General features: G+C 50.7%; 2 protein-coding genes and 2 non-coding genes across 5 annotated transcripts; 1 reads left to right on the top strand and 3 right to left on the bottom strand.

Annotated features, from left to right (window-relative positions):
* Positions 1–488: 488 nt before the first annotated feature.
* On the bottom strand, positions 489–2994 carry im:7152348 (uncharacterized protein LOC559250 homolog). Its single transcript, XM_056604420.1, has 4 exons — positions 2804–2994; positions 1927–2427; positions 1465–1569; positions 489–802 (listed from the first exon to the last, which is right to left on the bottom strand). The coding sequence occupies exons 2-4, from the start codon at positions 2268–2270 to the stop codon at positions 757–759; spliced, it is 495 nt and encodes a 164-aa protein (XP_056460395.1). The 5' UTR covers positions 2271–2427; positions 2804–2994; the 3' UTR covers positions 489–756.
* Positions 2995–3679: 685 nt separating this feature from the next.
* On the bottom strand, positions 3680–3751 carry trnap-ugg (transfer RNA proline (anticodon UGG)). The gene has a single exon. It is a non-coding gene; the product is annotated as a tRNA-Pro (tRNA).
* A 254-nt stretch (positions 3752–4005) lies between these two features.
* On the bottom strand, positions 4006–4077 carry trnap-cgg (transfer RNA proline (anticodon CGG)). Its single transcript has one exon. It is a non-coding gene; the product is annotated as a tRNA-Pro (tRNA).
* A 498-nt stretch (positions 4078–4575) lies between these two features.
* Positions 4576–12672, top strand: cep63 (centrosomal protein 63). 2 transcript variants are annotated; one of them, XM_056603888.1, is made up of 11 exons: positions 4576–4747; positions 6241–6418; positions 6833–6928; positions 7084–7191; positions 7426–7517; positions 7689–7803; positions 8112–8309; positions 9113–9193; positions 9922–10094; positions 10214–10544; positions 11043–12672. In XM_056603888.1, exons 1-11 carry the CDS (start codon positions 4707–4709, stop codon positions 11232–11234), a joined length of 1605 nt encoding a protein of 534 aa, XP_056459863.1. In that variant the 5' UTR covers positions 4576–4706; the 3' UTR covers positions 11235–12672. The 2 variants fall into 2 exon arrangements, with proteins under 2 accessions (XP_056459863.1, XP_056459862.1); XM_056603887.1 differs by having other exon boundaries at positions 9104–9193.
* The last annotated feature ends 2642 nt before the right edge of the window (positions 12673–15314 follow it).

Here is a 15314-nt window from a genome sequence, read left to right as displayed (position 1 = left end):
AAGCGTCTACTTAATGCCCTTAATGTAAATGTGAAAACGTTTCATACAATATGCGAAAAGGACAGAAAGTGACAATTTAATATTTAAGAGGAACAAACCCTTTTAAGACCAGTGTATGGAAATTATATTATCAACTCCATAATAAGTAACGAATAACGTGACTTCCTGGTACTTTCTTTGACAAGACAAACGAAAGAAAAACCCGCTTACAACCACTCTCCAAAAATAACTTTTATTTAAATAAAAACAAAGAATACGTTTAAATACAACAACCACAAAGATGATCATCTCTTAAATATACAATGTGCCAGAGACGCTGTGAGGACACCATCTGGTCCCGGGGGTCCGGCGTCCGGGGGTTAAACTCTTCCTGGCGTGCTCACTGAGGGCCAGATGAGCTAAATCCCAGCGCTACAGCAGATGACGGGGTACACCCCCGACTTAATAACAGAGGGGTCCCCCCCCCCCCCCCCCCCCTCCCTCCTCCTCCTCCTCCACCACCGCTGATCCTCATCCCAGCCTCTGTTAGCACGCAGATATTAATACCCGGCCCGCTATGCTAATGCAGCTCTGCTATGCTAATGACCTCAGATCTGAGGGGCTGGGGGGGGGGGGGTGACTGGGAGTACTGGAAGAGAGCGACTAGGGCCGCTGGGAGAGAGATGCCGTCCACGTACAGTCGGGGCTTCCTTCCCTGTCAGCGTTCGTAGTTCGGCAAGTTCATATGGATTCCTTGATCCAGATGCTCTGTTTGGACTAGACGTGGTCGTCCGTTGCTAGGCGCCGCCAGGACCTCATCTCCCTGTGAGGGAAACAGAACGCCACAGTCAGAATCTGCTCCCAGAACTGTCAGTAGTAAACCAATCGAAAACTTAATTAAACTAAGTATGCACAATTACAGAGTGACATGTGGAGTGGATACATCTCTTCCTTTTGTAAACATTGTGGGCTATATTGTCTCTGTGTGTGTGTGTGTGTGTGTGCGTGTGTGTGTGTGTGTGTGTGTGTGTGTGTGTGTGTGTGTGTGTGTGTGTGTGTGTGTGTGTGTGTGTGTGTGTGTGTGTGTGTGTGTGTGTGAGATAGTGGATGTTTAGTAAATACAGAGTGTATTGGAGGTGCCATAATGTTGAATGACCTAGTTTCTACTGTCCAGGTGAGTGACCTAGTTTCTAGTCTCTCTCTTATGAAAGAGCCTGGTTCATAACTCATAGAGACCTATAACTTATAGTCCATGTGGGAGACCTCAGATGCAGAACTGATGGTCTATAGTGGGTGGCACTGGTCCAGAACTGATGGTCTATAGTGGGTGGCACTGGTCCAGAACTGATGGTCTATAGTGGGTGGCGCTGGTCCAGAACTGATGGTCTATAGTGGGTGGCACTGGTCCAGAACTGATGGTCTATAGTGGGTGGCGCTGGTCCAGAACTGATGGTCTATAGTGGGTGGCGCTGGTCCTGAACTTACACAGGGTCCCCGGGCATGGCTCTCTCCATCTGCGTCTTCAGGAGGCTGAACTTCTTGAAGAACGCGGGGAGCTTGAGTTTGGTCCTGGGGGGCCACGAGGCACGACTGAAACGGGAGACAGGGAGACGGGTTTAGTTCAGACCCCTCTCTAGTGTGAGAGTGTGTGAGTGTATGAGTGTGAGTGAGGGCATGTGACGGCCTGTGTGTGCGTGTGAGTGCAAGCGTGTGTGAGAGAGTGCGTGTCTGTGTGTGTGACTGCGTCAGGGCGTGTAGGTGCCTGAGAATGTGTGTTAGTGTAGTGTGTTGGAGAGCAGGTTAGTGCCTGAGATTGTGTGTGCGTGAGAGCGTTTGTGTGTGTGTGTGGGTGCGTGAGAAAGTGTGTGTGTGCGTGAGGACGTGTGTGTGTATGTGTGTGTGAGAGTGCCCGTGTGTGTGTGTGTGCGCGTCTCCGATGAAACTCACCACTCGGCGTGCGTCGACGTGCGGCCTCCTTTCCCTCCGATCACCTCCCCCGCCGGCCGCCGCTGCTCCTGCACCACCTCCTCCTCCACCTCCCTGTCCGGTATGTATTCCCACACGTTGCTGTCCACCCACAGCGCCCCCTTCAGGCCCACGCAGCGCCGCACGCAGGTGACCCGGCGGCACACCGGGCAGGGCACGGTGACCAGGTCGCCGGCCCCCTGAGACAGGGCCTCCAGGCAGGGGGTGCAGAAGGTGTGCAGGCAGTGCAGCACCCTAGGGATCCGCTCGAGACGGGTGAAGGCCTGGAGGCACACGCTGCACTCTGTGTCCTCACACAGCACCATGGCGGCGGGCTCTGACGGGCAGAGGGCGGCGGTAAGGGGGAAGAGGACGGCCGAGGCTGGAGGCTGGCAGTTGGCTGGCTAGGCTAGCAGTTAGCAGCTATGGGTTAGCGCTTGGCCTTTAGCAGCAGAAGGGGATGCGAGTTGGGCTCCAAGTTGCCTGTTAAAGTAAAAAGGTTGGTTAGAAACATGTTTGAGATAAATATAATAACTCATAACTTTCATATCAGGTATTCATATTTATAGCTTTTCCCCAATACTTTTCCACAGTAATTTGTTTAAATTTGGATAAATCTAGCTAACCGTGATCATTGTTATTGTGTTGAAAAATTACATGAATATGCAATTATATAATTTCATAATATATAATATGTATATAATATCAAATGCGTGTAGGAAATGTATAAAATTAGACTGAAAATATAATATACCTATTATTAATTGATATCTATGTGTAGCCTTCTGCTAAAAGAAACATCAAGAATTAAAATCTAAACACTGCATCAATCACAATATGAGCGTGCATGAATACTTACACAAGATACTAAATAATCCAACAACAACAAAAAAAAGACCAGATCCAATCCGTATCACAAACTGCTCCTCAATTAAAAAAGACCAAAAACGAAATGAACTAAATCAAATAAAATTAAGTCAGCCAAACTCCTTAAACGTAGAGACACAGGGAGACCGGTCCAGGACAGACAGAGAGACACTAACCGACCGGCCCTGCTGCGGCCGTTTAAAACCGTTTGTGTGGAGCGCTGGGGGGAGGGGGGCGGTGTCCTGGGCCGAGCTGAACCGGAATAGCAGCTGTGTTCCTCCGCCCCAGACGGTGAGAGGCAGCCCGGAGCACAAAGAACCCGTCCCGCCCCTCCCTCAAGGCCCTCCCCTGGTTGGGACTGGCCCACTGGCAGCGTGCTGTCGCCTTTGTTGTGTGTGTGACAGCGGACAGGTGGACGCGTGGGGGTCGTGGCCGGGGGCGGGGGGCCAGGGCTGGGGGAAGTGCAGAAAGCGACATGATAACGAACTTGTGTGATGAGTAATACTCTTTCCCTGGAAGGTTAAAAGAAAGGCTGTTATGTGGTTTAGGGATTTGTCAAGACAAGCATGTTAGTTTCTTGATAAGCCTAATTAGATATGACGATCATCTAGATTCCCCGTAAATCGATGTTATCCGGATAATCATGGTCAAAGATGTGTTATTACGGCAGACTTTGTTCCATTATGTTTGTATTGCAGTTAAATTACATTTCTCTGGTAATAGCTTATTTGAAATTATTGAATAGAGCTTTCATATTGCACTATTTTTTTGCTACCGTTAACACATTAAGCATAGAAAAGGGACCTTAACGTCGATGTTTTATGTGAGAGCAATTTGGTGAAAAAGGACTAATGCGACTAAAAAGTGAGGGCTCGTCCGGGATTTGAACCCGGGACCTCTCGCACCCAAAGCGAGAATCATACCCCTAGACCAACGAGCCGCTTGCTTCACCTGTCCACATGTATTAATAAAACCAATCACAACACTTCAGTCATCTTAAACGTCTAGTTCAGCTATGATACACATGTTCAGTCAGAAGATAAAGTAAAAGTATAAATAGTATTTATTGTACATAAAAATAAGAAGAAAGCAAAATGTGTGATTATTTGTGTATTTCCATTCAAACCCCGAAATGATATTAGTATCCCAGACAAATCAGTGTTAATAAAATAGATCAATTCATTTAAAAAATGTGGGCTCGTCCGGGATTTGAACCCGGGACCTCTCGCACCCGAAGCGAGAATCATACCCCTAGACCAACGAGCCACGTGTCCATGTTTGTCGCTTACGACAAGTATATAATCTTGGTATCGAAACAGTTGCTGTAGAATTATGGCTCGTTACGTGAATGCTTCCACATTTGACCGCTCATTCTTCATAACGGAGATTTAATATAATCGTACACGTAAGCATTTTTCAACTAAAATTAGGTATTCTTTACAGTACGACGCGCCACCGTCCGCAGGGCTGTTAAGAATATACATAGATGTACTGCACGTAGATAAGACAATAACGTGTATTGGTTTTACTTAAACGTAGAAAGCGTGTCACTGACTATACAATTGTATTAGTAACTAGTAAATACATTTATGACTAGTACCTAAATTATTTACATTCCTCAACAGCTCACAGTAATATGTTGGATAAAATTAATTATAAAGAAGGGAGTATTGCGTCTGTGACTTCTAGCTCTATGTTCAGACCGTTTCCCAGTTCAACTCTCAGAAAACTTTATTGACCAGCGTTTATTTGAACAACAAAACTTAAACAGGAAGCCGCGCAGCCAGAGACAACAAACTTACAAGCGTTACATTATTTTTACATCATGTTATAATTCCGAAACACAAAGTAAACCTCCGTGTTCCCGTCTGAACCCGCCAGCAGAACACTGAGTCATGGATCCGTTGTTGGAAACCCTGAAGAACAGCGACTTGAGGTAAGAAATAGCAGTTTATAATGCATAAAATAATCATTGTACTCCGGTGTGGACTAGTTCTCAAACTGTATTCATTGCATCCATCACGAAGCTTATTATAACATCTTTAACCACAATTCATGATTGTGTTCATATATTTAAAGCCATCGCTGATGTAATAACATCAGAACTAATCCGAGTACACTGCTCTACTGTACTTAATTATATACCGTTAGTGAATAGTTATTTTACATGCATGATCTTGTAAATACAGAACAGATACTTTTCTCTTTTAAATTACTTCACGACTTTTACTTAACTTTGTTATTTTTCAATTCTGTAATTGTATTGTATTGAAATGTTACTCTTATTTTTGTAGCATTTTCTCTCTTTTATATACTTTTGTATTGCCGCTATAACCAAATTCCCAGTCTTGGACACTAAATCAGTATACTCTGTCACCTGACGTTACTCCGTTACCCGACGCTACTCCTTACCTGACGTTCACCTGTTACCTGACGTTCCTCTGTTACCTGACGTTCCTCTGTTACCTGACGTTCCTCTGTTACCTGACGTTCCCCTGTTACCTGACGTTCCCCTGTCACCTGGTGTAACTCCCTCACCTGACGTTACTCCGTCAGCTGACGTTACTCCGTCACCTGACGTTACTCCGTTACTCTGTTACCTTACATTACTCCGTTACCCGACGTTACTCCCTCACCTGACGTTACTCCTTTACTCCGTCACCTGACGTTACTCCTAGGGCTGGGATAAACGATTATTTTTTAAACGATTAATCTAGCGATTATTTTTTCGATGCATCGATTCATCTAACGATTCATTTTTTCAGTCCGATTCGATTTCGATTCGATTCGATTCTCGATTATCTCCCCATTAATTGACTAATAGCAATTTATACATGTTGATTTACATATCTGAATGATAAAATATGAATTCCTTAACATTTCAATACATGTTTATTGCCTTTAAATTCCTATATAAAAGTGCAAAGTAATGCATTCTTAGAATTCTACGGTGCTCGGTCATCTGCAGCTGCTACCGGGTGGCGCCTCTTCAGGTGCTGGTGAATTGCCGTGTTGCTAGAATGGAAAGGCATCTCCTTTTTTGGCGCCTTGCACTTATGAAAGTCTGAGGAGCCACTCGCGTTGCAACTACGCCCCGGCGCCGCCCATCTTTTTTTTTTTTTTTTTTAAATCGACGCGCATTTTTCGCGTCGACGTAATTTATACGTCGACGTCGTCGATTACGTCGACGCGTCGTCCCAGCCCTAGTTACTCCGTCACCTGACGTTACTCCTTTATTCTGTTACCTGACGTTACTCTGTTACCTGACGTTACTCCTTTACTCCGTCACCTGATGTTACTCTCTCACCTGACGTTACTCCTTTACTCTGTTACCTGACGTTACTCCGTCACCTGACGTTACTCCTTTACTCCGTCACCTGACGTTACTCCGTCCCCTGACGTTACTCCGTCACCCAACCTCTCCGTCAGCTCGGTGCTGTCGTCGTGCGAGCCGGAGCTGCAGGAGCTCATGCGGCAGATCGACATCATGATGGACCAGAGGAAGGGGGAGTGGGAGGCGGAGGTCCGCGGGCTGGAGCAGCGCCTCCAGGCCGGGGAACACGAGCTGCGGTCGGCCAGGCGGCTGGGGGAGCAGAGGGTCGTGGAGGTACCAGCGCCTTCTGTTCGGATCAATGCAGACTGAATGGAAACATCTGTGGGGTTTTGGAATAACAAAACATCGCTGATGGAGAACGTCACACATGGTCATATGATGACTTAGTTGATCATATACATTTTTGAGCAGGGAATACGTCGAAATGCATGTACGTCATTATTTGACACTTTAGGTTAAAACATGACTATCAATCATTATAACAACGTTTATAGGTCATAAAAGTCGAAAAAGCATAATAGGTCCCCTTTAAGTAGAGTAGAGCTGATGTCGTCAATCAACGGAAGAGCCCGAGTCCTTCCACACTAGATGTCCTCGCGCTACGGTGAGCCAGATGGGGTCAGGCCGTGGAAGACATCGAGCTCGGCTCCTCTAACCGGCGTCTCCTCGTTGTCCGACCGCTCACAGATGGGGTATCTGCGGCAGCAGCTGGAGGAGGCGCAGGCTGGGAGACTGAGCCTAGCGTCACGCTACGAGGAGCAGCTACAGAAGGTCCACGAGGAGGTGACACACACATACACACACGCACACACGCACACCCACACACTGCCAACGAAATTGAGCCTCAAAAGACGCCGGATTTGTTTTAGAATTAATTTCACATAAAACGCTCCCCATCTCCTTCCTTGACCGTTCTCCTCCATGTTTTCCAAACACAGTTATCCAGGTTGAAGAGAAGCTATCAGAAGCTCCAGAGGAAACATCTGAAGGAGGCGAACGAAGGCGCGAAGGGCCGAGAGGAGCTGCCTCTGAAAGACAAGGCCGAGGTGCAGTGCCTGTGTGTGGGCTGTGCTGGTGTTCTAGCGCCCTCTGCTGGTCACCGAGGGTATAACCAGCAGTGGCGAGGTGGTGTTCTAGCGCCCTCTGCTGGTCACCGAGGGTATGACCACCAGTGGCGAGGTAGTGTTCTAGCGCCCTCTGCTGGTCACCAGGGGTATAACCACCTGTTCCCGGAGGAGAGGCGGACCGGTCTCCTCTGTAACCTGGCGTCTGGTTCACAGGTGGGGCTGGAGGACAGAGCAGAGGTCCCGGGCCTCCAGAGGGAGGTGAGCAGGCTGCAGCAGGCCCTGAAGGACAAGGAGCACGACACACGGTGAGGAGAGCCTAGGAACACTTCTGGTCATAGCAGAAAGAGCAGGACGGTAATAGAATTAAAAAGAGATATGAAATGAAGCGATTTAAGAGTGTGTGTGTGTGTGTGTGTGTGTGTGTGTGTGTGTGTGTGTGTGTGTGTGTGTGTGTGTGTGTGTGTGTGTGTGTCCAGGGTGGAAGGGGCCACCCGGCAGCGGGCGGAGCACTGTAAGGTGGAGGAGGAGCTGAAGAAGCTGCTGAGTCAGGCCAAGGAGGAGAGGGCCGTTGCCGTTAGCGACGCCAGGAAGGTCAGCACTGGGAGAAGGATGCTGGAGTTATCAATATCATAATCTTAGACTATATATAGTTATATATCTGAGGGATTTGGGTCATCAATGTTAACGTTATGACCTATTCAAGGAGTTTTGCGTTGTGATTCAAAATGGTCTTCTATTCTAAACCTTACTTGCCCCTTAATGACATTTTTCTCAATTTGTGTGTGTGTGTGTGTGTGTGTGTGTGTGTGTGTGTGTGTGTGTGTGTGTGTGTGTGTGTGTGTGTGTGTGTGTGTGTGTGTGTGTGTGTGTGTGTGTGTGTGTGTGTGTGTGTGTCCCAGCTGGGGGAGGAGCTCCAGCGGTCCCGTCTGACCCACGGCGGGGAGCTGGAGGGCGTGAGGAAGGAGGTGTCCCGGCTGGCGGGGGAGCTGCACCGCCGGGACGTCGCCGTGGCAACGCTGGAGGGCTCCGCCTCCGCGGCGGCGCGGCGGCACGGCGCCGAGGCGGGGCGGGCGGAGCGCCGGGAGGCGGAGCTAACGGTAAGGGGGACGCCTGATTGGACGCCCCGGGGGTCAGGTGTTTGATGGAGGAGGAAACAGTCATATATAGTTATTAGGGCTTTGACTTTTGCCCAAAAATCATATTTGAAGTCCGTTTGTTTATTAATATTAATATTAAAATATATTCAAATATTTATTAATAATATTTTGACCATTAAATGCCTTCAGTAAGAGCTGGATTGGGCTTCGCAAGGTTTGTTTACCGCGTTGCTATGTTTACCGGTCTTGCGTGTTCCAATCAATCGCTGTCTAATCAATACTGACTGCCTCTTCCGTGGTCATTACAATATTATGAATAGACTGCGTCAGGTTCTCCGACGTCTCTCCCTCTTGGCCTGCCCATAACGGGTTACAATATTAAGGGCTGCCTAATATTCGTTCGAATTTAGATTTATTTTTTGATATTCGAATAATGAAGCTCGGAGTCGAAGCCCTAATAGTTATATTGTTAGTAGTATAGTAACAGTATATATTTACAGTTATTTTATTTAGACCAGCGTTACACAACGACCCATGACCCCTGACCCTCGGCCCGCTAGCCTGTCTTTGGTAGTTTGCGTTCGGTTGCTCCTTAATACCGAAACCCTAACTCGAGAATTTGATTGATATGGCTTTTACCACCTGACCTGAATCTAAGGTCTCTGTGTGTGTGTGTGTGTGTGTGTGTGTGTGTGTGTGTGTGTGTGTGTGTGTGTGTGTGTGTGTGTGTGTGTGTGTGTGTGTGTGTGTGTGTGTGTGTGTGTGTGTGTGTGTGTGTGTGTGTGTGTGTTCAGGTTCTCCAGGTGCAGCTGGAGTCCCTGAAGACGGAGAACCAGCGCCTGAGCGGTGTTCTGGAGAGACTGGACCCCTCACCGTCCCCCAAGGTCTGGACCTCACTCCCCTGTACTGTTTAACCCCTACCTGCTCCTTAATGACCTGTCTCTGTACTGTCTAACCCCTACCTGCTCCTTAATGACCCGTCTCTGTACTGTCTAATCCCTACCTGCTCCTTAATGACCCGTCTCTGTACTGTCTAACCCCTACCTGCTCCTTAATGACCTGTCTCTGTGCTGTCTAACCCCTACCTGCTCCTTAATGACCTGTCTCTGTACTGTCTAACCCCTACCTGCTCCTTAATGACCTCTCTCTGTACTGTCTAACCCCTACCTGCTCCTTAATGACCTGTCTCTGTACTGTCTAACCCCTACCTGCTCCTTAATGACCTGTCTCTGTACTGTCTAACCCATACCTGCTCCTTAATGACCTGTCTCTGTACTGTCTAACCCCTACCTGCTACTTAATGACCTGTCTCTGTACTGTCTAAGCCCTACCTGCTCCTTAATGACCTGTCTCTGTACTGTCTAACCCATACCTGCTCCTTAATGACCTGTCTCTGTACTGTCTAACCCCTACCTGCTCCTTAATGAGCTGTCTCTGTACTGTCTAACCCATACCTGCTCCTTAATGACCTGTCTCTGTACTGTCTAACCCCTACCTACAGCTAACATTAGGTAAAACTCTTAAGATAGACGTGCCTGCTAGATGCTAAACGGAGCCCTCCCAGATCAGACTGTGTATCTCTGTGACCCTTGGTTGACCCTGCTGTCTCCAGAGAGGGTCTGCATGTCGGGGGTCTGACCGGGAGCGGGGGGTGACGTCGCTGAGCAGTCTGGAGCGGGAAAACCAGCAGCTCAGACAGGAAGTGAACCAGATGAGGTCCCGCCTCCAGGAGAGAACTCCGCCTCCCCCGGCTAAGGGCGGCCAATCACAGTCCATGTGGCTCGGGTACGTCGGAGACCAACAACCAAACGACAAATCAGATGAACGATCCGAACATACCGACACTGACCAGAGCGATGTCTATGATGTGTATATCACCAGCGTGTTGTTGGTTTGACCCCCAGCACTGGAGGCGGAGCGGGGAGGGAGGAGGAGGAGGAGGAGGAGGAAGAGGTGCAGGCCATGAAGGCCAAGCAGCAGGTGACCCCCCCGCCCTACGGGGAGGGGCTCCACAGAGTCCCGGTCCCTCCAGACCTCCTCTCCCCCGGGTCCCATCAGCCCCACCGCGTCCCTGCTCCTCCCTCCTCCTCCCCCTCCTCCTCCTCCTCCTCCCCCTCCTCATGGCGGGGGAGGAGGGTGAGGACGGGTCGGGAGGAGGGTGTCGCCGGGGGGAGGTACTCCTCCAGCTCCGAGGAGGTGCTGCTGGACCCCCTGGGGGGCGACGACGAGGAGACTGTGAGTTTACGCATACGCTATGTTAACGACATCGCTAACACGTGGCTATGCTAACATCCAGCTCCTTTTAAAGCAGCTGCGGTTAAATGGAACTTCATTGATGGCAGGCGGGTAGTTCTGCTAACCTGTTGCTCTGCTAGCATGCTATTTTGCTAGCATGTAGCTCTGCTAACATGGAGCCCTGCTAACATGCTAATCTGTTAACATGCCGCTCTGCTGACATGTTGCTCTGCTAACATGGAGCCCTGCTAACATGCTAATTTTTCAACAAGCTGCTCTGCTAACATGTAGCCCTGCTAGCACGTAGCTCTGCTATCATGCTGCTCTCCCAACATGCTACTCTTCTAACATGTATTTCTGCTAATATACTACTCTGCTAGCATGCTAATCTGCTAGCATGCTGCTCTGCTAACATGCTACTCTGCTAACATGCTGCTCTGTTAGCATGCTACTGTCCTCCATGCCCGTCGTGTCCTCATCCTCTGGCTCCGCCCCCAGGCGCTGGCGGCGGCGGCGGAGGGCGTGGTCGCCCGCTTCCTGGAGGGCGAGACGCTGCGGTCGGAGGAGCTGCTGCTGCGGCTGGAGACCCACGTCCAGGGGCTGAGGGAGGACCACGCCCGCACCGCCCGCAGGTACCAGCCCGCCCCCACCTCATCCCGCACCTCCACCCTGACCTCCAGCCCGCCCTGACCTCCACCCTGACATCCAGCCCGCCCTGACCTCCACCCTGACCTCCACTCTGACCTCCACCCTGACATCCAGCCCGCCCTGACCTCCACCCGGACCTCCAGCCCGCCCTGACCTCCACCCTGACCTCCACTCTGACCTCCACCCTGACCTCCACCCTGACCTCCACCCTGACCTCCAGCCCGCCCTGACCTCCACCCTGACCTCCACCCTGACCTCCACTCTGACCTCCAGCCCGCCCTGACCTCCACCCTGACCTCCACCCTGACCTCCACCCTGACCTCCAAACTGACCTCCACTCTGACCTCCAGCCCGCCCTGACCTCCACCCTGACCTCCAAACTGACCTCCACCCGGACCTCCAGCCCGCCCTGACCTCCACCCTGACCTCCACCCTGACCTCCACTCTGACCTCCACCCTGACCTCCACCCTGACCCGAGGTACCAGCCCGCCCTGACCTCCACCCTGACCTCCACCCTGACCTCCAGCCCGCCCTGACCTCCAGCCTGACCTCCACCCTGACCCCCAGCGGTCAGAGGTCACCCGGTCAGACCCCAGGGGGTGGAGCAGACTCGGTCATCAGTGATCCCAGAGAGACTCTGGGGAGCCAGACGATCACCAACCATGGGCCTGATTCACCAAGCAGCCATCTTGTTTCTAAACTGAATGTGGATCCAAGATGGCCTCAGAGGTGAATAAGGCCCATAAAGAGTCTGTTGGGGGCGGTGAACTGATCAGTGTGGCGGTGGCAGAGGAAGACGAGTTCCCTGGTTGCTACAGACTGACGAGTGATGTCACAGCCCGGCCGGAGTGACGGCCGTCCTTCATTATCTCACGCCGCCAACTCGGACTCAAACTGAACCTGTAATGAACCACAGCTTGGTTACTGCTGTTACCATGCCGATGAGAGCTGCTATATAGTGGTGATATCCGCTCTGGTGACGAGAGCTCCGTAACCATGGTGACGAGAGCTCCGTCAACATGGCGGTATCTGCTCCGTCACCCTCGGTGATCGGAGCCGAGTTACGTGCCGACGTAGCGAACGTTGGAGGCCATGCGTTGGCGGTCCAGACGGTTTGGTCTGTGGGGGGTCTCTGGGGTCCTGGAGGGGGTCCTGCCCCCCCCAGACAGACAGACCCCCGGCAGACCCCCTGCTCTCGGACCACAGCGCTCCAATGGAGGGAATATCAGACCCCCCCTGTCTGTCTCCCAGCGGGACAACGCTCCAGGATGTATCAACCACGGGATGAACTCCAGGAATACTGGGGGGGGGGGGAATATCATCATTGTGTTTTTATACTTTTGAACACCGTTTAATGTCAGGATGTCCAATAAAGATGTTCCCTAGTGACATTTTGTCTCTTTTGAAATGTGTTTCTCTCATTTTTCTCTTTTAGTTACGCTCTCTCCTTGTCGTTTGTTTATCATCATCCTCAAAAAACATGTCTTCCAAGACATTCCTCTCCCTCCCTCCCTCCCTCCCTCCCCCTCCCTCCCCTCATGTGGTGGCCGTCCCTTGGGGGCCAGGCTATGGAACAGTACTGGTGTTGATCTGAGTCCCCGGGGGCGTTTCTTATTTAAGGACCGCTGTCGTAAGGCGGTGCCGTGCTCCTCGTTAACGATCCTCTGCTGTTTAATTAGTCCCACCGCGGTTTTACAACATTTCCGCTCTTTATGAATAGAAACGACAAAGGTTGTTCTTAAAAGCAGAACATCCTTCACAGAGTGAAGTTGTCTTTACAATTATTATTTTTAATTGTGAAAGAGGGCAAATTAACTTTTAACGGGCAAGCGACAAGAATGGACCATTGTGTAGTAAGAATCGAACCCTTTCCTCCCAGCAGAGGGCGCTATTCCACCGATGGGCGACGAAAGTAGACAACGCGTCTATTGTTTTCCGTGGCACGCTGGATCGGTTGAATTGGCCTACTTAAATTGACTGTTTCGATTGATCATTTGACCTTGTGCGCTTTGCGTTTGTTAAGCTAATAATCTTTCGCAAATTGTTATTACGGTATTTAATTATGGTAATATATTTCCTTCTATTCAAATAGATTTCCTTACAAATAATTTCCGCTTACCAATAGCGTTGGAAATATGCCGCAAATGCTTACAAAAGCTTGGACCCAGTGAAATTGGCTGTGCAGAACATGAGAACCGTAAGAAACCGGTCGTAAAGGTTTATTTGCCACTCAACTAAAGCATGATTGTGCCTCACCATGTCTGGTATTTAGTGAAACATTCGTCTGCCATCACTAGAAATGCTCAGTATTCCAGTCATCCTACTTTTCTTTACTCTGGGAATTCCAGCGCCCAGCCTCTGGAGCTGAGCTCTGCAGCTGACACTCAGAGTCACTCCGCTGACGTCAAGAGCTCTGTGGAAAATACCTCACCTAGGGTCCAGCGTCCTGGGGGAATGTGCTGGGTAGGGACTGGACCCAGGGGGGGTGGGGGGGGGAGGCGACTGGACCCGGGCTCAGAACCAGGTTCTGGAGGCGTCTCTGGATGAGATGCGCACCCCAGATGAAGGGAGCGCTAACGAGGTTAAGCTCACCGGCCTCTTTGAGCGCCCTGTCGGCGCACGGTATTCGTTTCGGTGACTCGAGGATGATGGGTTCTGGGTTTGATTCCCAATGCCCTACCTGTGGTTCGTCCTATAGCCAGATGCCCGGCCCTCACCCCTACCTGCTCCTGAGTGACCTGGATCTGTCTCTCTCCCTGGACAAAGCGTGATAAATGACTGAATAGTAAATATTACGCTGCTGATAGTAAATCCTTCCATCTTGGCGCGTGCGTCTGTGTGTGCATGAGTTATGTGGCATGAGCTATGTGGCCAGATATGATGTAATGGCGGTCTCCCAGCCAGTGTCTCCATCATGGAACCACATCTGCTTGCGGGTCCAGCGTGGAGAGGGAGTGACTCCTCCTCACATATTGTCCCACTTATCCTCCATCTTTCCTCACATTCCTCACTTGGCAAGATGGCCGCCGTCTTCTCCTGTCCATGAGGCTATATCGGTCTCGCTGCATCCGACCGATCGGTTGTAGTTTCCTCCTCCACCTTTGCGTGTTTGTGTGCTGAGCTCTGGTATCTTCTGCACCATGTGACCCTCTGGGGTGTCTGGGCTAGACTGTGGAGGAGAACCCTGTGTGAGGCCCAGGGGGATTGTGGGAGATGTAGTCGTAGATGGTAGGTCTTGGGAAGGCCTCTCGATGCTCTGGTCAGTGGATCGCCTCTGTTGCCTACCCTTACCCCCATGTGTGTTTCAAAACATCCCAGAACATTGACTTTAATCTCCCGCAAACAATTGTCGACTTTGTTGGGTTGTTGCTCATTGCTTTGCTTGACATTCCATGACCTAAAATCACGATAAGAAACCGTGATAAAACCATGATAAAACTTGCATTCTGGAGGGAATGTTGTGGGTGGAGGGAGCAGAAAGTATGTACACTTGCCTGAAGAAAAGGGGGGGTGGGGTGGGGTGGGGGGGGAACGAGGGCTTATCGTGTGATCAGCTGCTTTCTCTGGGGTTGAAACAATTCAATAATTAGGTCAGAAGTGTTGCAGCTTCCTCTCGGTGTGCAGCAGCCTGCCGTCGACCGGCTGCATCCCTCCGCTGTGTTTCTGTTCCCTCCAGGGCGATGTGCTGCTCGCCACACAGCGGGCCGGAGCTCCTCGATGGGGAGCGATAAGTCGCGTGTTCGAATCCAGCGGCCGACTTCCTTAACGAGATAAGGGGCCGGAGCGTCTTTTTCCCACGATTGTTGCAGCCTGCACGCATTCTTCCTCAGGCATTCCAGCGCAGGGCCTCACGGGGCACGCCTGGCGGGCTCACGCCCCGCCCCCCCCCTGCTCCGGCGTTAACCCCTCCGAGGCCCCCGTCCTGCCGGGCAGAGCACAGGACGCATGAATGACGAATCACCAGGAGCTCGGGGGGGCTTCCTGCTGGGAGGGGAGACAGTGAGGTGGCAGATGAGCGTTCACTGAGGGATTGGATCAGAGAGTGAGGTCTCCACACACCAAGGGGGGAGAAGATCAGGTTATGTTCAGTTAGTTGTAAGTGTGAGATGGGGGTGAGACGG

This window comes from Gadus chalcogrammus, chromosome 12, assembly GCF_026213295.1.
Source record: "Gadus chalcogrammus isolate NIFS_2021 chromosome 12, NIFS_Gcha_1.0, whole genome shotgun sequence".
NCBI lineage: Eukaryota > Metazoa > Chordata > Actinopteri > Gadiformes > Gadidae > Gadus > Gadus chalcogrammus.
This window is presented reverse-complemented; position numbering and strand designations above follow the sequence as displayed.

Coding starts and splice junctions, on each gene's coding strand:
- im:7152348 (XM_056604420.1), bottom strand. CDS start 2,270: ATGGTGCTGTGTGAGGACACAGAGTGCAGCGTGTGCCTCCAGGCCTTC. Junction 1,570..1,926: donor ACGTCGACGCACGCCGAGTG/GTGAGTTTCATC, acceptor CTCCCGTTTCAG/TCGTGCCTCGTGGCCCCCCA. Junction 803..1,464: donor GCCATGCCCGGGGACCCTGT/GTAAGTTCAGGA, acceptor TTTCCCTCACAG/GGAGATGAGGTCCTGGCGGC.
- cep63 (XM_056603887.1), top strand. CDS start 4,707: ATGGATCCGTTGTTGGAAACCCTGAAGAACAGCGACTTGAG. Junction 6,419..6,832: donor GGGAGCAGAGGGTCGTGGAG/GTACCAGCGCCT, acceptor GACCGCTCACAG/ATGGGGTATCTGCGGCAGCA. Junction 7,192..7,425: donor CTCTGAAAGACAAGGCCGAG/GTGCAGTGCCTG, acceptor TCTGGTTCACAG/GTGGGGCTGGAGGACAGAGC.